Raw genomic sequence first — 24,177 nt, forward strand, 5'->3', positions numbered from 1 at the left:
GACTTTCAACTTGATCACATATGCTAAAAAACGTCTAAATATTTTCTCATTGTGGTGAAGAGGATACATAGATGTTAATGATCAACATATATAAAGTTGAGGAAGGGAGTAAAGATCCCATCTTGAGGAAGCTATGCTTCTTGTCTTTGCTAGGAACTTTTATTACGTCCTCTGATCGGACGTAGCTCTACGTAGGGGTGTCAATTTCGGGTCACGGGTCGGGTTCGGGTCGAACCCGGAACTGACCCGGGTTCAAATGGGTCGACCCTAACCCGACCCGGGTAGATAAACGGGTCGGAAATTCGAACCCGGACCCGACCCGGCGGGTTGCCGGGTTGACCCGACCCGACCCGGATAGGCTGCTGGCGGACGGCGGACGTATTACTCGGTATTTTATCTTCACATAATGGTATTTCTCGTTATTGTTGGTATTGCTCGGTATTTCTCGTTTTGTGCCTGTGATCTTAGTGCCGGCCGAACGTAGCTCTACGTACGTTCACCGGACCAAATAAAAGTTCCTTTGCTAGGCCTCTAAATTTTCTCTCAGGCACATAATATGTATATTAATAATATTTAGATGTACTGGCCATGAATGAACTGATGGGTTGAGTCTGAACAGGACCAAATTTAACTTATTGGTCATTTAACAAATCAAATTGAAGCCAGCTAAATTGCCGGTTGTACTCATCATCCAGACCCGCCACTTGGGCCTTTGTAGCCGGCGAAGGCCAGCGATTTTAAAAACGCCGAGAACTTGCCGGCTGGCTCGACCGGCTTCACTCGGTCGCATTGACGTGGGATGACCGGGCCTGCCGGTTACCCGTGCCTATAAATATATTTGCGGTTGAATTGAACCATGTCGCACTGAAGCATCGCATTTCTGTTCAGTTTTGAGAAAGGGAAGCGACGGTTGGAGAGGTTAAGGAGCGAAGTTACGGATTCAAGGAGAAGAAGAAGAAGCGGTGAATCTCCCTTTACTCTTTTGTTTCTTCTCCCTTTTCTTTCAAAGATTTTCGGAATCCAATTCTATAGGCAAGTTGAGGAAGCCCCTATCGATCTACTGCTCTGTAAAATTTTGCATATCGCTGTTGAAATCTAGGTTAAGCGAGAGAGAAGGGAGAGTTAGCGAGTAATTTTACTATCAGGACAAGAATCTGGTAATGGGATAAAGGCTTGATGTTGTTGATAAGATTCTTGTATATATATTTTTTTCATTCTTACTCTAATAACACTTGAATTGAGCATCTAAAGACCTTCGATCTTTTTCTTTGCTCGGTCCATTTTTGTCTTTTGCTGCATTTGCCGCAGTGGTCGACAATGCCGGTGGGATTATGACATTTTGCCTCGTATGGCAGTATCTTAGGGGTTGAGTGCTTATAACTAAAATAGGATTTAGAAATCTAAATTATTAAGTTTTGCGAGGAATAAAATCTCGGAACACTTTAACGCGATAATTTAAAATTTTGATAAATTATTTAGTTATTTATTGCAGGAGATTCATAAATTTTGTGTAATGCTGATGAAATTTACCAAAGTTTGATTTTAATCAATAATAAAATTTGAATTAAATTTTCAAAAGAATAAATTTCAAAATTTGTAAAATTATTAGGCGGGATTGAAGCTAAAATTTATTTAAATTCTTACTAAATTAGGATGCAAAATAACCTCATAGTTTTATTTCGGACTTTTAGTTCAATTAAAATAAACTTAGCAAATTTTAAATTTTAAATTTTGTAATTGATAGTCAAAAATCATAATTAAATTAGGATAATCTAATCCGAAGTAATTGATTTCAGTACCAAGTAGAAAAGAATAAAGATACTTCTTTTAGGGTCAATGGTGAAAAGGGTCAATGGTGGATTTTGCGCGATTTATTGGCAATTAACTGATTCGCTTCGGAGTGGATCCGCGCATTTCTTTAGTTGGACGCAATAGTCGAAGGCGGGAAGCATAGCTATTGCTTTAACGAACAATCCTTTTTTTTTTTTCTCCCGGTTTTTTTAATCTTTTTTATTTTCCCATCTTCTGTCAACTTTGTTCTCTTAGCGGAAGAAGCGGCAGAAATTTTCCCACCGCAGGTCCCGCACTCGAGTGCTCAACGGCCCAAAAAAAAAAAAACAATACAAAAGAGTTAAAAATAATTCGCTTATTAGTTAGCATCCGGTTTGCTTACTTCTAAACTAGCTGTAGAAGCTATCTGTTTTTGTAGCTATGGTGTGAGAATGAATGGTGTGAATTTTATCTTTCGGATAGCGAAACTGAAGCTTGAAACCCACGTTTCGATTGCTACCGTAACGCTCTCTCCTTACTGAACTACTGACTTTGGTGCTACTCGGCTTGAATCTCCCCCAAAGTTTGATTTTTTTTTTTAAAAAAAAAAATTTATTGTTAGCTTCTCACTAGTTAATTTCCCATTTCCCTGTAAAAACAAAATGCAGTGGAACGGTTCCTCTGCTAAGCTGTTGGTTTTGTGAAGCTGCCCTCCGGCGGTCTCCATATGCTGGGAAACAAGTACACAAGTCAAAGCCAAACCAGGGTTGGTAGACTGGTTCGTGAGAGAGAGCTCAGGAAGTTCAACAAAATCTTCAACACTGATGATAAAGATGCCACTGACAGCAGCAGGAATAACAGTGGCAGTGATTGCTCCCGTGAGCCCGAGTTCCTCCTTGGGGATGATATGGGATCCCGTGACGATGAGATGGTGGACGCCTCCCCTCGTGCTTCTAGGTCACTTGGAGGCGGATTTGGGGCATCAGAGGGGAAGCCCATGAAGAAGCAGCGACTTTTAGTGGTGGCAAACCGTCTTCCTGTGTCTGCATGCCGGCGTGGTGAGGATTCTTGGTCGCTGGAGATCAGCGCTGGAGGCCTTGTTAGTGCTCTTCTTGGTAAGTGGTATCAAGGGTGTTTTCTTTTATAGCGAGCAACTTATCTCCACATGCATTACTTAAGCATAGAAGCTCTGATTGCCAAGAGCTGTAGTTATTTATTTGTCTTTGATGTCTATTTGCTGGTTCTTATATATTCTAGTTCCTGCAACAGGTAGAATTATTTGAAAATGGTTTGCCTTGCATTCATGATAAATTGAAAATGCTTGCCTTGATGGTTGTGCAGGTGTTAAGGATGTTGATGCTAAATGGATTGGATGGGCTGGTGTAAATGTACCAGATGTAATTGGGCAAAAGGCGCTTGTGAAGGCACTGGCTGAGAAGGTTTGTTAACATTCAAAGACATTGCTTTTTTGTAGTTTACTTGCTGTCTTTTTGTGGCAAGGAAGGATTAAGAACTTTAATTTAGGCAATGAGTCTCTTTCTGGCAGAGATGCATTCCGGTTTTTCTTGATGAACAAATTGTGCATCAATATTACAATGGCTACTGCAACAATATCCTATGGCCGCTTTTTCATTATCTTGGACTTCCTCAAGAAGATGGGCTTGCAACGACTCACAACTTCCAATCTCAATTTGATGCATATAAGAAGGCCAACCAGATGTTTGCTGATGTTGTGAATCAACACTATGAAGAGGGGGATATTGTATGGTGCCATGATTACCACCTTATGTTTCTTCCGAAATGCCTGAAGGACTATAACAGCAAGATGAAAGTTGGATGGTTCCTTCACACCCCTTTTCCTTCATCAGAAATTCACAGAACCCTGCCATCTCGATTGGAGCTTCTTAGATCTGTTCTTGCAGCAGATTTAGTTGGGTAAGTATATTTTTCACTTTTAAATCCCTGGAATTTTTTTACCTGCAACATGATCACAAATTGCACGACATTGTATTCTACTGCTAGAAAATTTTGTACCAAACTCCACTTCAACTATACAGATTAAGCAAGCTAAGAACTCTATTGCCCATAAATTACCCTTTCTATGCTCTTGTTTATTAAAATGCTGCGGAGGTTTTTTTGTATTGGCGGTAGTGGGGGGAGAACAACCTTTATTTGTATGCATGAACAGACATATACATGCTTACCGAAATCATAGTCCTTTTCTTTTTCCTGCAAATTCAGGTTAGTAATAAAGTATGGGCACTGATGCATGAGACTTCTACAATGTGGGTCTAGGGAATTCTAATTTTACTTTGTCCAATGATTCTAATTTGGCTTTCTGATCTGCCTTGACAAGTATTTTTGTGAGCAATTTTTAGCATGGAAATATTTCAGAATTTTGTTGTATTTTCAGGGTTAAAATATTGCTAACATGAACATTCAATTGCCAACTTAAAATATTAAAGAGACAACAACTTTCGAGATTGCTTTGTGAAAATTTTTTCTTGAAGTTATGATGCATTGAGATGTGGTTAACTGGAACTCATGTTCTAAATATATTTGGATAATTATTTTAAGGCGTCAGGATGAAGCAAACATTTCTCAAATTTCTGTAGAAATAAAAGCTCTACATCATGTAATGTAAATGAAGATTTATAATGTAGAATTTGAATAAATTTAAGAGTTTGCAAAATCATGATCATGTACCAGTAAGGTCGTCATTCAGTACTGCAGTGTTAGCTTTGAGAATAAAATTTAATAAATATTTTGGTTGCTACTTTTTGTCAGTGTAAAGTCAGCGAAATAACTCCATTAATCATTAATGTTTGCCTAAACATAAATCTTATTATTCTATGTAGTTTTTTTATTTTTTTAACTTATTATTCTATGTAGTATTGTTGTTGCCAAATCAAGTAATATTCTGATCAACTGTAGGCTACTCTGTTCTATTACCTTCTTATGCCTTTTTTATATTTGGTACCTCAAAGTTTCTTTATCTATGAGTGCTACCATCCTTCTAGTTATAAAGAAAAATTATGATAGCATTATTGGATATAGAGGGTCATACTAGTATGTAAAAATATATTTGTATAAAGACATTTGATTATCATTTTAAAATTCTAGCAGGATTTTAAAATTTTTGTCACTATATCCCAGATCTATGGTGGCCATAGCTTCTATATATCAATTTATAAAAAGAAAAATTTCAGATATTTTATTTCCATCCTTTTTGGGGTTATCCAATCCCGTTGGTCAAACAATTTCTTTGATGCATAAATTGGAGTTTTAAACATGGTTATGATATGAAAAATGGAAAGCTTGTGAAAAAAAGAAAAAGAAAAAAAGATATGAGTTTATTTTGTTGTTTTGATTCTTTTGCATTTTAGTAGGTAATTATGAATGTAGTTGAATGCTGAAGTCTGCCCTTAAGATAACCGGATATATGCTGAAAACGTATTGAATCTATTGAGATGGGGAGATCTATAACAAATATCACCCTTCCTATCATTGCATCCAGAAGCTGTCTTTTCGATGGTTGTTCTATATTTCCAAAATTTTGAATGAGAGGCCAAGTAGGGCATTGCTAATAATTTTTGAAAGGAATTTGTGGGTTTTGTAATTTATGATGAACTCTTTTAGCCATTAAGACCAGCATGTTGCACAGTTGAATGCCCTCCCTAACTGCTTTGCCCATTATTTTTCTCTTTCCATACTCTGTTGGGATTGTTTATATAGCATTGATTTGGTTATTGTGCAGTATGGGAGGTTTGTGTTCTTAATATCATAATTTTTTGTTCCATGTGGGTTGGACACAAACTAATTTAATTTAATTTTATTTAAATTAATTTGCCGATGGTAAGCGGTGGATCTTTTTACTTGATTTTTTTGCCGCTGATGATGACTACTGGAAAATAAATGATCTGTGAAGTCCAATAATTACTATTAATTATGAAACATCAATGTGTACCTAAGATGTTTATCAGGCTAGTTATGGATTGCAAATTTTATTTTCCTCTCCTCTTAGGTATAGTGGTATTGACCTTTAATGGATCATAAGTTGCAGTAAAATTAAGGAATAATTCTCTTCAAATTTCAGTAGGTTTAATTTTGATGTTTAGGACTGACGTTTTTACCCTAGATATTGGGATTCCATGATTTTTTCTGTTTAGATGTATTTATATTATGCTATAAGTTGCCATTTTGAGTATTTTCATAGTAATTTTCCTGTTATGTGGGGAAGTTTTTTTAAGGTCCCTGCATACACTTTAACCATGGAAAATCTTTTAAGTGAATCATAATATTTTATTAGTATTGTTACTGTTTCTTCTTATTATGTAATTCAGATTTCACACATATGACTATGCAAGACATTTTGTAAGTGCTTGCACTAGAATTCTTGAACTTGAAGGTACGCCAGAGGGAGTAGAAGACCAAGGAAAACTGACACGAGTTGCTGCGGTATAGTCCAACTCACCAATCTTAGCTTCTCATTTAGTTGTCAAGTAATCACTTTTATTGAATTGCTACCATCTTTCAGTTTTCTGCTTGTACAATCCATTAGTTTTTTTAATGGATTTTAGAGTTTAATGATCCTTACCTATTATTTAGTTCAATTTTTTTTTTCATGCATATCAATTTCGGAAAAACTCGATAGTTTCCTATTGGGATAGACTCTGAACGGTTTCAACGAGCGCTTGAGCTTCCACCGGTCAAAGAGAAAATCAATGAATTGACTAAAAAATTTGCTGGACGGAAGGTATGGAAATTATTTCTCTCTTAAATATTCTTTTGTGATGTTTGGAACAATCTAATCCAAAGGAGTTGGTTCAATTTATATAATGTATCAGCTGAGAATTGTCATTTATCTTTACTTCAAATCTAACTTAAAATTTTTTGAGCTGTTTTGTGCTTAATGCAAGATGTTGTGGTTGAAAGAGGTAAATGCCTTCTTTGTGGGCACCTTCCTTGTACTAGTTGGCAACATATCATCGTTAGATTATGAAGTAACCTTGTACTATCATTAGGCTTAGTGTGACATTCGTAGCATGATCTACATTCTTGTTGATTGGATGGTAATAATTGCTCTAGGATATGATTATCTCTATTTGTGCGTGAGTTGGAGGGGTGTTGTCAATAATGAATTGAGATTCCATTGACTTGAACTTAGAATATGTGTTTAAGATGGCCTGTACTTGTAACAGACTCAAATATCCTTTGGCTCGAGCTTTCCAAAATCAGGAATTAAAAATCAAATGAATGATAAAGGGAGAATTGAACTTTAGGCTGATAGGAAATACTTGATTCCAAGTATTTCCTAATCACTTTAGCCAAAGATCTCACAGCAAACTGCTGTCCACAGCAGGAAATCAGCCAAAACAGTGGGAAAACGCGAGAAAAACGATAGAAACACGAAGTAAGAACTTGTATTTTACTAGAAGATGAAAGGAAAATAGCAAAGATACAAGGATCCTCTATTCGAGAGGAGGATCGCACTCTCCCAATCTCTAGAATTCAATCTAGAGCCCTAGCCACCAAAGAAGAACAAGAAAAACTTTCACAAAAATATCTCATAACCCTAATCCCCCCTTTTCTCCCCTACTTAATGCATACAATTCAAATCTAAAACAAAAGGACCTAATTACCCTTGCTTCCCCTCCTTTTGGCTCCAAGAAACAATTCAAACTCCAAGTGGACCCCACCCCTCTCCCTTCTTCTTGTGTCCGCCGGCCCTCCTGGCGTAGACGAACAAAGCCGGCCCAAGGGGCTGGGCCGGCTGGACCGGTCCTCCTTGGACCGGTCTAACATAGGCTTGCATAAAGAAACATTTAATTGATGAACCGATTAACTCTATTTTCCAATATGTTACTTCGAAAAAGGAAAGCATTAGTGTGCATATTTCACATGGAATCATAGATGAATGTATTGGGCATTAGGCCAATAGAAATAGACAAGAAGATTAGTGCACAAGAGTGTGATGTGAAACAAAGTGGCAAGCAAGAATTGCGTTATAGAAATTAATCAAAATATGAACTTTGCTTTGTTAAATTTAAACTAATGCTTCTTCAAGTTAGACCTTAGAACAATCTGTGAGAAGATTAAGTAATAGCAAACACTTATTATGGAGATTATTAGGATACTTGCAAAACAACAACCACATAAATAAATAAAGCTTATGGCGAAATTAACAAGAGTCCTTAGTTTAATAGTTAGATCATTCACATGGAGATCCCTCACTCACACTCATGACAATAGTTCTTTAGCAGAAGAATGTTGCAAGCAAACTTATAGACGCCTCTAGAAGACACGCGATGCCGATGGTGCTAGTCACCGGGGAAGGAGTAGGAGTTGGAGAAACTGGTGCTAGTCCGGTGATCCTCCTCTCTCCAGTAGGTCTTTGTTCGTCGATGACGTCCGCTAATAGAAGAGAATGCGATTGACGTATTCCTCGACAGTGCTTTCGGATCCAAATCTAAGGTTGAAGAACGTTGATTGGATGATGCCAATCTCCCCTTGAGAATTGAAAGCAAATACGTGATCAACTTCCGGATCCGCCATACATGGTCATGGGAGGGTTTGGTGTGTTGCGGCTCGGAAGGCTTGGCCAGCGTTGAGCGATCAAAGGGGAGGAGAAGGTGGGGCGGCGGAAGTGGGAGGAGAGGGGACCAGCTATGAGAAGGGGGAGAGGTTATGAGGTTTGATTCTCTTTTGAATTAATTTCCCAAAGAAGATAATTTAATTAATATAATTAATGGGTTGGAGGGAAGATTAAGAATTCAAAATTTGAGTTCAAAAAAATTGGGAATCAAGAGGGGGCCGGCAACATAATTAGGGGAGGAGGGAGATTGGGAGGAAAATTAATGCTTCTTAATGCATTAATCCAAGTTAGGTAAAGGAATAAAGATTCCAATTTAATTTAAAATTAAATTAGATTTGAATTGGAAAACTTTCCTAATTTAACTTGGCTAATTTAGGAAAGTTTTTGAAATTCAAATTTGAATTTCAAATTGAATGAAAGCTTTCCCCAAACATGTAGGCCAACAATATAAAATTTCATTCATCAAATCATTAACCCATACAAATCCAAGAGACCTTAATATATAGGCCTCAATAATAAGAAAAGCAGAAAGACACAAATGCCCTCGAGGCTACAATAGAGACTCACTACCCATAGGTGTAAAATTGGAAAACAGAAATACAAAAATAAATAAAACACAAAATATATCGAAAGTAAAGACTCTGGATCGTAGCCGTCAGTCTACGATTCCGTCGACGGTACACATGCCGAAATCTATGACTGATGCCCTCGTCAGAATGCACAAAAATTAATGCATGTTCATCAAATTGATGACTCGTTCTGTTGCCTCCGCTACAAATTTCACTATGGTTTGATTTTGGATAACTTATAACTTTAATTTCTTTGATATAATAGAAGATGTCCTATTCTCTTTAAAAAGAGAGAAAAAATTAGGATGCTTGAAAAATACAACAAAAATTTCAAAAACACTTAATGAAATAGCCTCAAATATCTAATTCTTTTTTAGGGTAGAAATCAGACTCACTTTCTTAATGATTTTTTTGAAAATGATTTATGGACTCCTAAGGATTTTCCTCCTATCTATAGTCTCTGTTACAAAGTTTACTATTGATTATGGATAAATTATAACTCTAATTTATTTGATACAATATAAGGTACCCTATTCTCTTTATAAAGAAAAAAATCAGGGTATTTGAAAATTATAATAAAAATTTCAAAACACTCTTAATGAACTAGCGACAAATATCTAATAATTTTTAAGGTAGAAATTAGACTCTCACTTTCTTAATGTTTTTCAGAACATGAGTTATGGACTCCTAAGAATTTGTCGCCTATATATAGTTAGATAATTGTCTTCTATGTGGTTTATAATTTGTAATTTTGTTCTTATTATAGTTAGATTTTTGTATCCTGCGTGCTTTTAAATTTTTATCATTGTTTTTATGCTTCACATGTTAATGTTTCTTTCCGGATATTTTAGGTGATGTTAGGAGTTGATCGGCTTGACATGATTAAAGGGATTCCTCAGAAGATTTTGGCATTTGAAAAGTTCCTTGAGGAGAATCCGGCCTGGCATAATAAAGTAATCTTGCTGCAAATTGCAGTTCCAACAAGAACTGACGTTCCTGAGTGTATGTTCCTACTTTTACTTTATGGTGTTAACATTTGATGGTCCATGATTGGTTATTCATTTTCTTAGTATCTAGTGCCATAAAAAGGATGATAAAAAGGCTACTGAATATCTATTCTGAAGCTTTGAGCAAGAATTTAGGATAAATTGAAGAAGTAAATGGCTATAAAATTGAAATTCATGTTTTGACTATCTAGTAAACAATCAGCAGTTTAATGTATAAATAAAAAAATTGCTTTCTTAATTTCTATCAAGTTATTCAAGTTGGCTCAAAATTTTCTCCTATAAATTCTTGAATTTCGCATGTGGCAAGTGTTACAAAAAAAATGTTATTATTTTTTATTGACCTCCGTATACTTATAGCAATCAATTTGAGAGAGTGCAACGAGAATGGTGGTCGACTGACATGATGTCGCATGTAACGAGTTGGCGATGCCTCACTCGCGATCAAAACCAATAATATGTTCATTAAATTGACTGCACCAAGGTGTTTAGAACACCAACATTATCAAAGAAGCACCTATGCGTGACTTAATCAAACGATGATGAAAACAATGGTCTACGAGCACGACGTCTCGCAAGCTCTGTTAAACGTCATTTGTTCGTGCAATAAACTTTGTTGTTTCGTTTAGGACGTCAAAAATACCCAAAAAGGATCATCTCCGTTCGATTCGGGTGAATGCGGTTGAAACACAGTAGACTAACTATGTGATGTTGCTTGAACGCCATCCATTCATGAAATGGAATTTGACGTTGCGTTCGAAATGTCAAATTTATCAAAAATGATACTTATCTTATATGGGTTGTTGCACATGTGAAAAGACTGAAATTTATTTGAGTACAAGATGATGGCATGCAAATGATACTCGCAAGAAGGAAGTACACGAGAAAAAGTGAACATAATAATTTATTTGAGTACAAGATGAGGAAGTGCACAGTCATCTCATTGGCCCTCATCTATAGCTACAAGTCGTTGGCCTACCCGAACCCACCTAAGCTCGCTATCCTGATTGCCCTCTCTCTAGCTTGCATACAAGTACTCAAGTCCCCGACGAATCCTCCCCTTACCTCCATGTAATCTTCTTGCAGCTAGCCTCCTCTCACCAAACATCGATCTGCTCCATTCCTCCTCAAATGCACACACTTCTCTTCCCATTTTTTCACACATCTTCACACATATCATGCTCCAAAACCTCAATAACCTGCACTCCTTGTCCGTTTGCATCTCCTCCTAATCGCCATCAGCCCCCCAATTTTTACTCTTGAAACCCCCTAGCTGCCACCTTCAATCACCGTTCACTGTTCTCCAAGCCAATCCCCTTTCTCTCTCACTTCTTACCCTCTCTAAAATACTCCCTCTCCTCCTTATCCTATTCTAAACCCGACCTTGCAGCTCCCTTTTTCCTCTCTTCTACTTTCTTCTCTTCAATTTCTCTCTCCTATTCTTTCTCTCTAACAGGGAGCAATTCCCTCTCTCTCTATAAAGTAAAAAGGAGTAAAAAAAAAAAAAACAGAGAAAAAAAAGAAATAAATTTTTATGTTTTCAACACTAAAAAAATACTATTTGTCGTTGCCGCCGCGGCCTCATGAGAAGGTATAAATTCCTAAAACATAAAAAATCTTTAATATGTACATGATCTTTCTCGTCATAGTGGGATAGAAGGCCCCTGGCCTTGGTGTCTTACGATACTCGCCATGCATGTTTTTCTTGGGAGACGTTGATATGTTGCTAAAATTTTAACAAAATGATTGTAAACAAAAACTTTGGGAAAATTTTTGTAATAAAAAAAAATTATGTGGAATCAAGGGAGATAACTGGTTGGGTGGATAAAGATCTGCAAGTAGCAACAAGTGAGCTTGGCGCTAGGGAGCATTCTTGCAAGGGAAGCCTGGGATGGTGGCAAGTAGAACATGCCTAGAGTGCAAAGCATACAAACTTAGTTGTGTGAGAAGTGAGTAATTTCTCTACTTGGATTTTTTCTTAGGGTGTTGACCTCTAAGTACTAATCAATAAGAAAAAAAAAAAAAAAGAAGAGAGAGCAACTCACCTCGTAGCTCGTCGAATCACCGAAATACCGCATACCTCGTAAGTCGTCGAAGTCCTGCTCGAATCCCGGATATCCTGCTGAGCACCTCGGACTGTCGAACCCCGAAATCCCGCTGATTCGGCGCTGCTTGCAGTCGTCTCCCAGAAATCCTGCGAAAATCCTCGCACAGTGATCCCATTCACGCCTATAAAACACGACCGACGCCTTCTCTTCTTCCATTCACGATCGATCTCACACGACACTCACAAACTCCTCTCTTCCTCCCGCTCCCTCTCCCTCTCTCATCCCTGTTCGTCTGTCAAAACCGACCGAGCCCAAGCAGACGATCAGCTCCGACCTCCATTCCGCCTCTAGTTAGCCACCGAAACTTCTCATCCCGACGATCTCCTCCCGACTCCAAGCCGCAACCATCTGGCCTCCTCCCGAGCTCATCCAACCGAGCTCTCGGGCTTTCTCCGAGAGAGAGAAACAGAGAGAAAGAGAGAGGAAGAGCTTCTTCCCTACCTCCACTCCAAGCCGAGACCCCGTCGATCTCCTCCTCTGCCCGATTCTCCCTCTCCAACCGACTGCTCCTTCCCCTCTACCTCCTCTGGCCGAACGCCCTCAGCCCGACGTCGTTCCCTCTGCCTTTGTCCGATCCAGCCCAGGAACCCGCCGACTCCTCCTTCGACGGCTTCTCTTCCTGTAAGATCGGAAGTCACGACCTTTTGAGCTCGAGCAACAACGGGAGCTCAAAGACTGTGAAGGTAACTTTCTCCCTTTCTTGTGCTTCTCGGCCAAATCCCATAAATCAACAAAAAAAAATATATATAAAAAAAATATATGTATTTTATATTTAATTATATTAATATTAATTAATGATAATTAATTTTAATTAATTAATTTAGTTATAATTTAATTATTTTAATTATAATTAATAAAGGAAAATGATAATTTTTAATTAATCATGAATAATTAAATTTATTCATAATTAATTATTTCATTTTTTATATATTAATTATCATTAATTTAGTTATTTATAATTAATTAAATTTAATTATTATTAATTATAGTTAACTAATATTAATCTAATTAAATATACATACATAAAATGCTTGCCCCTCTCTCCCTCAATCCTCGAACCGACACCGCCGACAAGCCCGCGAAGGTACGAAATCTCCTAAACTCAGATTCTCGCTTCCGTTGTGTGCGGCGGACCGAAAAACCGACTTAAAGCAAAATCCATCCACCCTCCGCAACAGTCTGTCGGGGTGGACAAATTTAAATAAACTCTAGCTCACAAAGAGCCAAATGCCTAGTCGAAAATATTACTAGGATCCATTCTCAAACAATCTCTTGCCAGTAAGGGCGTGGTACGTGTCCTCTAACCGGCAGTTTCGCCGCCAAATGGCACTGCAGGTAAACGGTTATGACCCGGGGCCCTCTGAACCGAGTGGTTTTGCCGCCAAATGGCACCACAGATAGCGGTTATGGCCAGAGCCAATACGCTCCTTAATGGCGTTAAATCCTTGAGATATGAATCAATAGGATATGATCGATAGGGCACAAAGCCCTCTGTAAGCTAAGGTGGATTCAAATTTGTCCCCTTTGACAAACATTCAACCCCGGTCTACAAGGTTCCCTTGGACGAAGCAACCCATGGCTGCCGACAAGGATCCTTCTGTCAGGTTGGGTCGACTACCTCCTCTGACTAAGTAGACCAGGGACCACGATGGCCCGGGATGACGGAACCATGGGATCTTGATCGGGTCCATCATCCATTCCCCCACCATCAGCTTTAAGTGCAGGATGGTGAAATTTCTACTTTAAATATCAAATTCTCCAAATTCCCAAATCCAAATCCAGTTCTCAAGTACCCAAATCAAAACCCAATTTTCAAATCCAATTTCTATCAGTATCCAATCTATTGCTGCTACTATATGCCAGATACACGTATCTCTATACGTATCTGATCGACGACTAGCCTTAATCGAAAGTTCTCTCTCGTGATCAGGGAGGGGTAATTAACTATAGGGGCTTGCGCCTATAGGAAACCAGAACTCAGATCATAAAGTCCTCACAAAATGAGGGCGAAATCTCTGGGTAGTGTCTTATCTACAAACCCATCTGCCTTCCAAAATTTACCTCGGAACTTAGTCCGTTAAAACTCCCTCGCCGAATAAGAAAGAGCGAGCGGAGGCCGGGGCCGAATTTTCGGAGCCCACATAGGGCCCATTTGGTTACTCGAATTTAGAAAAAAAAGTATTAAAAAATGATGAATTTACCATCTCATTTAGTTTGATGCACTTAGAAATCATTATTGGTTTTAAACCATATTAAACACTTTTAAAATCCCATAGATATGCTAATTTCATTTTCACGCACAATATAAGTGAAAACAAAATCATAATTTTCTAAATAATTTTTTTATTTACATATAGTTAACTATTGATTGTTTAGTGCTTGTATGTATGAACTCAGGTTATGTCATATTTCTGTTCTTGATGATTTGCAGTAATGTTCCAAGTTCATGGATCTTACCTTTATGGCTTTTGGAGAATCTTTTTTAGTTTCCTTTTTTCCTTTCTTTGAAACAGATCAAAAGCTTACTTGTCAAGTTCATGAAATTGTTGGACGTATAAATGGACGATTTGGAACACTAACTGCCGTTCCCATACACCACCTGGTTTGTATTGGTCCTCTTTGTTTGTATATTATTTTTCTTCAAGTTGGGCTTAGATTGCTCTTTAATTTACTTCTTCGTATATTGATTGTATTGGGAATAGTTTATTTCAATTTTTTTTTCAGTGACGCCATAATACGAAGCAAATAATAGGATCAAGTACTAGTTATCTTGTACAGACTAGACACATATAGTATTTAATGTTTAGTCCTATTGGAGAATTTTTTATTTATTATTATTATTTATTTATTTTTTTCATTGGCAAATTGGGATCAGTCAAATGGAACATTTTGGTGTGGCGAAATAGTTGTTCCCTTCATAGGCTTGATTGCTAGCTTTGTGCGGTTCTTGTCCTGATCTCAATGAGCGGCTCTTTGAAGTCCGTTGTTGTTGTTGTTGTTTTTCAAATCTTAACAATTGCTTGGTAACATTAGAGTGTTCGGCATTATTTTAGCTACATGCAAACCTCCTATGAACATTGCTATGATGTGTTCCTATGATTTCATTGCTATTAGTAGAATTCATGTTGGATGGTTAAAGTGGAGTAATGCATCAAACCTATTGTGTGATAGAAAAGTGCCCCTCTTCTCAAAAAAAGATAGAAAAGTGCCCCTCAAACTTGAGGAAAAATTCTATAATATGATCTGCAATGCTTTATGATACAGAATATTGGCCATTAAAAGAGAAGCATAAAATTAAGTTAAGTTCTGTAGAGATGAGGATGCTCCAGGTGGATGAGTGGCTTGATACTTAGAGACAGAATGCGAAATGAGTATATACGTGAAAAGGTTGGAGTAGCTCCATTGGCATATATGATTATAGTGAGAGTCGGCTTATATGATTTGGTCACATAAAATGCCAATCTTCCAATAAACCGGTTAGGATAGTAGATGAATTAGATCTAACCTACCTTAAGAAAGGTGGAGGTAGACCTAAAAAACTTTGTTATAAAGTATCATAAATTACATTTTCTTATTAGATTTAAATGGTAATTTGGCTCTTAATAGGACATAATGAAGAAAATATATTCATGTAGCCGACCCCATGTTGTGGGATAAAGGTTTGATATTGTTGTTGTTGTTGGTCTGATTATAAATCTCAGCTCTTAATTCTTGCTCCATCATCTCATAAGAACTGGTTGAGTTTGTTTAATAAATCACTCCTGTATCAGCTACATGTTTTATTGATTCAATTTCACAAGTTTAATGCTCTAGCTTGGTACCTAATGAAAACAAAAATAATTAAATTTTCTCACAGAAACTCCTTCCGCTTGTAGGAAACCTTACCTTCTCATCTGTCTCTCTTTCAAACATTGACGGGTCTTGAAACTTGTAGAGTTCAAAACTAAAAGTTTAAAAACTTTATTTTCTTTTGCAGGACCGCTCCCTTGACTTTCATGCATTATGCGCACTTTATGCTGTTACTGGTAATGATATTCCTTTTATTTACCATTTTTGTTTTCCTTTTTAAAGTTTTTGTATTTTGGCCATATTATTGCTTTACAGCAACTGTTGTTCTCATAGACTGTTAACTGTTCATTGGAACTTCACGTTTCTATGTTCTTTTTCTCCATGATTATTGCAAAGGAAACAACATACATAAGCTCTTCTTCAGTTCTTCATTTTGGTGCTTGTTCATTGCTATGTATTTTTCATCCAGATGTAACAATTTTATTATAATTTGGCAACTGGCATACATCTGTGTAGATAGAGCTGATAATTTAATTAGCAAGATCTCCCTATTTAAGGTTTATCAGTTCCGTCTTTTCTGATATGGAGGTGATTACATCCTTGAATACTGTTTGTTCCTTATGTATCAGAACGTATCTGTTTCTAGCTGCCCTGCTCATAGATGCATGCTATTGAGCCTGTCCAGATGACAGATGACATTTCTTGTCTTATATAAAGAATATTAATTTTAATAACTTTTCCATCTGATGCTTTGCTTTAGGAATTTTTACTCGGGCTTTATTTGGGACGGCTTTCTTACTACTTAAAGAAGTTTTTTAGTACAAAAATTAAAATTTTTATACAAGAAAGCTACTTTAAGAAGCAGTAAAAAGGCCGCCCCAAACGAAGCCTCAATGTTAATTGTTAATATTACCTTTTCAATTATTTAATTGTCTTATCTTAAAAAATTTCAGATGTTGCTCTTGTTACCTCACTGAGAGATGGCATGAATCTTGTAAGCTATGAGTTTGTGGCTTGCCAAGGTGAAAAAAAGGGTGTTTTGATATTAAGCGAAGTAAGTATTTCATCAATAAGCGTACTTTATCATCTATAAAGTGCAAAATTTTGTTATTTCATAATAAAATAGTTTTGTGGCTCCTAAATGTTTCCTACCCTAAATTACAAATGTCAATGCCTCTGCAATATCTTCTAATAAAGCTATCAAAGTTTGTGCTTACCTATTGGAAATGCTAGAATATTATACTGGTGTTTCCTTTTTATCAAACAGGGTTTGTTTGCTCATTTATGTACTGCATGTTCTGCAGTCACATTTACTGAAAAAAGACACCAGAGTATTGCATGAAAGCGATTACAATGAACAATATCTTTCTTTTTTTTTTTTTGCTTAACATACTGTAGACAACTTTTATCTCTTATATTGTGAGTTGCTACAGTTTGCAGGAGCAGCACAGTCTCTTGGAGCCGGTGCCCTTCTTGTAAATCCATGGAACATTACAGAGGTTGCTGATTCCATTGCAAAAGCATTGAACATGGCTGCTGATGAGAGAGAAAAGCGGCATAGGCATAACTACGCTCATGTAACCACACACACAGCCCAAGACTGGGCAGAAACTTTTGTAAGGTAGGAATCTGATCGGTATCAGGAGGTGGTAATCTTTATAAATACAAGTTCTGTGTAATAAACAATATTTTCCTGTCTATCTATTTTGAAAGTTTTTGTCTCACTTCTATTGGATAGTTTGCACCAAGGATCTTCCATTTATTTGGCTAGCTTGCACAGCTTTCCTCTCTGCAATAACATAAAAAATTGGAGCACCTGCTTGCCTTATTTGCACTTATTATCTATCATGTATTTGATTTTTTTTTTTTAATAAGTGGCGCAATTTTCTTTCCAGCAAACTATTTATTTGTCTATTCCATCACAAGGCCTAGCTGCATGTAATTGTCACAAGAAATAATTTACCTCAACTAAAAACCACCTAAAACTTTCAGAACATGTATTTTTGTAAAACGATATATTTATGAAAATTTGCAATTTGGTTCTTAGTTAAGAACTTCTTGGATTCAAGTTTTTTGGCGAACTAGTTTTATTTACCATCCAAAAACCTCGGCAATTTCGGCCCATTCACTGATTGAAGATCCTGACCTTGTAAACATTTTTAATCTATTGACATTTTTATTCTTGCAGTGAACTTAATGATACAGTTGTTGAAGCTCAAATAAGAACAAAGCTGGTTCCACCGCTTCTTCCTTCTGAAATAGCTATTGGACAATATTTGCAGTCCAAGAATCGTCTCCTTATACTGGTAATGTCCTCCAATTGTAAAATTCTTATGGAAATCTAGGATGAGTAGCAAACCTAGGATTGATAGATTGAGAAATTATTATATTAGGTAGATAGTAGTCTTGACAGAAGATAATGATGTGAAAAATAGTTTCAGATGATGTTGGCATATGCATGGAGGGTAAAAATGTAACAAACGGTCAGCAAAAATTAATGAGATATGATAAAACATTTGCACAAAATTGAATTATCACCTCATGCAATGTCGGATAAAAATGAATGGACAATGAGGATTAATAAAGTTAATACAAATAATTGGACAGGATTCATAATGATCAGGTATGATAAGCTAAGATGGATAAGTAATAGAAATATTATGCAGCATCATGCCTTTATTAAAAGTTCATTGAAATAGAGCCTGGTATAATTTAGTTTTAAATCTTTGTAACTAATTATAGTGTTTACCAAATGTGCCTAAACTGAACTGTCTCAACCTGAAATATTATCCTAATTAAAAGATAATATTTTGAACATGCTAGCATAAAATAGCATGTATGCATTGAAAGCATGTGATTCTAATGCGGGAGACCTATCGACTACACGGCAAGCTAACACTTTTCCTTTAGAAATGGCATATACTTCTATGTTAAGAAGTGGAAAAATGGTACAAAAAATCCCACCTGCTGAATTTCCTGTTATGTAAACTGAAAGGGTATGCCTTTGCACTTTACCACCTTCTTGTACCTTTTTTAACAATCAGATTTTTTGCAGTGTTTCTTGCTGAATGGTTATCATGAAATGTAGTTTGAGTTCTATGACCTACTTCTCAATGGTTTGTGTTTATGTTGGTCATTTTTGCTTTTTGTACATGCTGTGAAACTGCAGGGTTTCAATTCAACCCTAACAGAACTGGTTGAATCCTCTGGTAGAAGGGGAGGCGATCAAATTAAGGAGATGGAGCTTAAGCTTCACCTAGACTTAAAAGACCCGTTGAAAACGCTTTGCAATGATCCAAAGACTACTGTTGTTGTTCTCAGTGGAAGTGATAGAAGAGTCCTTGATGATGTGCGGCATTATGACAAAATCTTGTTTCTGTTTTATCAAATTTTTGTTGTTGTTGAAGCTTTTCAATTGCAGAATTTTGGGGAATACAATATGTGGCTAGCGGCAGAAAATGGGATGTTTTTGCGTCTTACAGATGGAGAGTGGATGACGACAATGCCAGAACATCTTAACATGGATTGGGTTGACAGTGTAAAGGTGGTTTTATTTTTGATATTCATAACTGCATTTGTTTTGATCAAGTAGATATTTAATTCTCATTAAAACATTTTCTTTCATTGCACTCGCTAGCATGTTTTTGAGTATTTTACAGAAAGAACGCCTAGGTCTCATTTTGAGCATCGGGAGACCTCACTCGTATGGAACTACAAGTATGCAGGTAATTTCCAAACAACGGTCATATGTTACAATAATCTAATTTCTCATCTTATTGATAACTTTTTACTCTCTTATCGCCACTATAAAGATGTTGAATTTGGAAAACTTCAAGCAAGGGATATGCTGCAGCATCTATGGACAGGTCCAATTTCTAATGCAGCCGTTGATGTAGTCCAAGGCAATCGATCAGTTGAGGTCCGTTCAGTAGGAGTCACTAAGGTATGAGAATGCAAACTGGTTGGTCATGTGAAAAAATATTTATGCATTTGTTATATGTTTCTTAGAAACTTCAATGTTTTAAAAAATCAAAGCACTTAGTAGAGCTGGAATTTCAGCGGGCTGTGATTTTACTTCAATGAGTCTCATTTATGGTTACGGTTGTGCAGCAGGGCTTGCCAATTCATAATATTTATACAGTTGTATAAAAGTACAATAAGATAGATGCATATGAAGATATATTTTTTGTTTCTGTCCAATTATCTGAATTGAGGTCTGTGTTAATTTTGCCGAGATTGCAATATGTTATGAAATAAATTCCATGCGGCAATTTGTGTGCTTAAAATTTTGTCCATGATGAAATATTTCACATTTTCATATTTGCATTTTGACGTTCAGTAAAGGAACTTGTAGGGAATGGTTTTCTGAGATGCTGATGAAAGGGGTAAAATAAACACCTTTCAAAATAAAAATCTGAACTTGGAGCCTTGACGCTCCCTTCTGAACTTGGAGATTTTGAATATAAGCTTGATCCTAGGCCACAACTTACAGCTTAGAGTTTTGCGGATGTTTAATTGTAGTTGATATGATGTGGCTGGTCTGATGCCCGTTAGAAAGTGTGTGGCCTCTTTGTGCTTTTGACTTCTTACAGCATTGTGGAGAAAAGCTTTTGTTGTCACTTGAGATGTATCACTCATCATCCACTGTATGAACCCACGTAGATGTGTGCTTTCATGGTAGAGCACATGATAGTTTATCTTCATGATTTCTGATCTCTTAATTTAGCAATGCAAGAATCTTCATTTGCTACTGATCGTCTTTTTTTATTATTATTATTGTGATTGTTTTCTTCCATGTGCCATTGTTGTTCATAATGATGTTCGGACTTAATCTGTTAAAATACTACCCCTATCTCCATATCCAATTCCGATGTCTTGCATTACTTATTGAATAAACTTGTTTTTTAATATTTTCTTACTTGTAGGGCGCTGCGATTGATCGAATATTGGGAGAAATTGTGCATAGCAAGAAGATGGTTACACCAATAGATTATGTTTTATGCATCGGACACTTTTTGGCAAAGGTAGATTTTATTTCACTGAAACTACAAAAGAGCAAACATTTGCTATAAATTGATTTTGAGCGTATTGGTATAAATCAGTAGAAGTTATTTACTTTGTGCATTTTCTTAATTGAAATGTGATTATAGAAAACACTATGTACTGATTCCAAATAAGGGAATATGAGAAAACAGAAAAACTAAGGCCTCGTTTGAGACGGTGTAATTTTACCTTTACTTATTCCAAAGGGCATAAATTATTTTTCTTCGCTATTTGAATGTGATGCATACTTTTTTGGAAACTCCATTTTTTTATTGTTTTGAGAAGCGTTATGGTAGTAGCTTCTCCATTTAAAACCTCCATTTCTTCGATTGACATTTTTGAAACAGAAAAGGTAAAGAAATCAAACGAAGCCTAAAAGTAAGCGGAGAAAACGTTGATGCTTAATGCACAACTTCTAGATAGTTCAGGTTGAAGATCATATAAACCGTGAGGTTAAAATATTAAAAATAGTGATATTTTATTCTTTAAGGTGATGTTAATATCCTAATTCATCATCTAATATGTTGGGATCTTTTGTTTGACAAACATGTCCTATCCTTAGTTAAGAAGGTGATACACCCTTTGTACAAAACATAATGAAATGATCTAAGTAAAACAATTTTGTGTTTAAGATAAAATTATTCATATATAAATATTTGTTAGAAGAAAAATTCATAAATATGCAAAATGACTTTTCTTTATTAGATTTAAATTAAAATTTGACTCTTAATTGCACACAATGGAGAAAAGGATTCATGTAGTCGACCACATGCAGTGAGATAAAGGCTTGTAATTGTAGTTGCATGTGAAATGATTTTTTCTTGCATAAATAGAATCTTTAAATATCTTTTATCAAGGAAAACATTAACATCAATTGATAGAAAGGAAATGAATCAATGATATTTGTAATAACACTGAACCTAAAATTATTATCGAAAGATTTTTTCTTATAGTGAAGGTCTACCACTCAACCTAGTAGGATATAATAAGATAAAAGTTAAAAGCTAAATCATTTTGACGGCACCATTTCTTTCCAGGATGAGGACATATACACTTTCTTCGAGCCAGAGCTTCCATCAGAACCTTTCAATTCTGCTCGTACGAAGACAGCCGAAGTAATGAAGGCCCCTGCTGAGAAGAGGCATAGCGGGAAGCAAACAAACATCAAGAACAGTTCAAAAACATCACATTCAAAGAACCAGAAGCCGAACTTAGCATCAGAAAGGAAGGTGTCTTCAGCAAGTCAAAATAACAATCCAAATTCTCGTTTGTCTCCGCAAGAGATGATGTCCTGGCAAGAGGGCTCTTCTATTCTTGATTTGAAGGGAGACAATTACTTCTCATGTGCCGTTGGAAGAAAACAATCGAATGCGAGGTATCTATTGAACTCTTCGAAGGAGGTAATGTCATTTCTGAAGCAATTGGCTATGTCTTGCAGCCAGAATGGTCATTTCAGTGCCAACCACCACCATTGCAACGGTAATGGAAGGTCTTGAAGAGATGGTGATAACATTTATAAGGTTAGTACGTTGTTCTCAGATCTGGAAGTATCTAGTAATCTATTTTATTATCATGTTAGTTATATTGTTGTTGTGTCCAATGCTAGAGAAGCTTTTTTACATGAAGTGATATTTATGAAACTCTATGATGTTGTAGATATATTTCGTCTCTTGTTTATAGTCTAACTGTCCAGTTATTTTATAATGATTGCTATGTTTTGATTTCTTTAGAATGTTCAAATTATGGAGTAAAGTTGTGTGGAATGCCTGTAATTAGATCATATAGAGATTTGATGATTTTAAATTAGATATCTTAATAGTGAGGATATGTGATTTATCATAATTGATTCATGGTGGCTCTTCGACTATATGCATGTTGTCATGTATCATCAATGTTTAGAGTCACGGTCGTAAATTGTTGGTCTAATTTGGCTATGTAATCTAAGGTTTCGTTTGGGACAGCTTTCTTACTGCTGCTTAAAATAATTTTTTAGTAAAAAATTATAATTTTTATACTAGAAAACTGATTTAAGAAGCACTAAAAAATCGTCTCAAATGAAACCTAAAGCTCCATAAACTCAATCACCCAAATCAATTACTTGTGTCATGGCCATCACTGTTTAACATCCACAATTTGAATATAATCAATATGTTGAGCCTAGAAATAGAACTTGTACATCAATGCTCACTGTCAACTATATTGCATTGGGAAAAGGATTAAAATGTTTTTAAATTATATTAAATGATCATTTTGAGCTCTTAAATTCTTAAAAAAATGATGAGATAATTTTAATTATTATTTAATATAGTTGGAGAATTTTGATCATTCATAAAGAGACAATGAATTATTTTTAATCAAAATGATCGTCTTTTATTCTTTAAAAAAAATGAAATATTTTGATTATTTTCTCATATTATATTAGAAGGTATAGCTCACTTAATATGCATGCAAGTTTGCTTACACACTTTCATTGGATAACACAAAACAATTGATTTGTACATTTGCAAGCTTGAAAAGTTCAAAAGAGATATAAATTAAAGTTAAGATTAAGGGAGTTATTAAAAAACTTAAAATAATTAAAAAATATATTTAATTGAAATATATATAAAAAAATTTAAGAGACTCACAAATGATATCCAACACGGCTCTGAATTGAATTATTGGTCTTGTGCACATAAATATGAATTTATTTAATATTTTGTCAATAAAATAAAATTACATCACAATGAGTTTTGTGATAGGTATAAAAAATAATAATTATTTATTTATATATGACACTAATTTTAAAATAATTTTAATATATTCCTATTACTTAAAGATTATGTAGAGAAAAAAAATGTACGCATCTGGATATCTTGATCCATTTTAATTTATATTTGTCCTGAAATTAGTAGAACGCTCGAAAATAATATATAACACTACCCTTAACATACATTTTTTATATTCATGGTGACGTTAATATATGGGTGTAATTGAGTCAAGTTGACTCGCGAGCTGATTCGAGCTCGACTTGTAACAGGTAGATGAGTTGAGCTAGTCAAGTTCGACAGCTTATCGAGTTCGAGCATGAACAACCCTCCGCAAGCTCGACTCGAACACCCCTCAACTCGATCGAGCTCGACTCGACTCGTTTGCTCCCCTACGTTAATATAGCATTTGAATATAATATATAACACTAATTTTAATACAAATTAAGAATTTTGAAGTTCAACTTGTCATAAAATATGTCAGTACACAATATAGACTTCAAATTCCTTAAATTGGTGTTGAGATTAGTGTAATACTTGAATACTATATCT

The 24,177-nt window shown here is 35.8% G+C and overlaps 1 protein-coding gene across 3 annotated transcripts; it reads left to right on the plus strand.

The window, feature by feature from the left end:
* Positions 1 to 841: 841 nt before the first annotated feature.
* On the plus strand, positions 842 to 22,607 carry LOC110095313 (alpha,alpha-trehalose-phosphate synthase [UDP-forming] 1). Of its 3 annotated transcripts, none has more exons than XM_020820804.2 (18): positions 842 to 962; positions 2,439 to 2,885; positions 3,112 to 3,209; positions 3,317 to 3,705; positions 6,114 to 6,228; positions 6,425 to 6,526; positions 9,786 to 9,936; positions 14,560 to 14,648; positions 16,023 to 16,071; positions 16,789 to 16,889; positions 17,269 to 17,456; positions 18,024 to 18,141; positions 19,005 to 19,184; positions 19,257 to 19,379; positions 19,473 to 19,560; positions 19,648 to 19,778; positions 20,761 to 20,859; positions 21,916 to 22,607. In XM_020820804.2, exons 2-18 carry the CDS (start codon positions 2,498 to 2,500, stop codon positions 22,372 to 22,374), a joined length of 2,868 nt encoding a protein of 955 aa, XP_020676463.1. In that variant the 5' UTR covers positions 842 to 962; positions 2,439 to 2,497; the 3' UTR covers positions 22,375 to 22,607. The 3 variants fall into 3 exon arrangements, with proteins under 3 accessions (XP_020676463.1, XP_020676465.1, XP_020676462.1); XM_020820806.2 differs by lacking the exon at positions 842 to 962 and adding an exon at positions 1,987 to 2,325; XM_020820803.2 differs by lacking the exon at positions 842 to 962 and adding an exon at positions 1,987 to 2,291.
* Positions 22,608 to 24,177: the final 1,570 nt, after the last annotated feature.

Source organism: Dendrobium catenatum, unplaced genomic scaffold, assembly GCF_001605985.2.
Source record: "Dendrobium catenatum unplaced genomic scaffold, ASM160598v2 fragScaff_scaffold_501, whole genome shotgun sequence".
Lineage (NCBI taxonomy): Eukaryota > Viridiplantae > Streptophyta > Magnoliopsida > Asparagales > Orchidaceae > Dendrobium > Dendrobium catenatum.

Excerpts from the sequence above, each read along its gene's own strand:
- LOC110095313 (XM_020820804.2), top strand. The coding sequence starts at position 2,498 with ATGCTGGGAAACAAGTACACAAGTCAAAGCCAAACCAGGGTTGGTAGA. Across the intron at positions 2,886-3,111 it reads CCTTGTTAGTGCTCTTCTTG|GTGTTAAGGATGTTGATGCT; the intron begins GTAAGTGGTATC and ends ATGGTTGTGCAG. Across the intron at positions 19,561-19,647 it reads ATGGAACTACAAGTATGCAG|ATGTTGAATTTGGAAAACTT; the intron begins GTAATTTCCAAA and ends GCCACTATAAAG.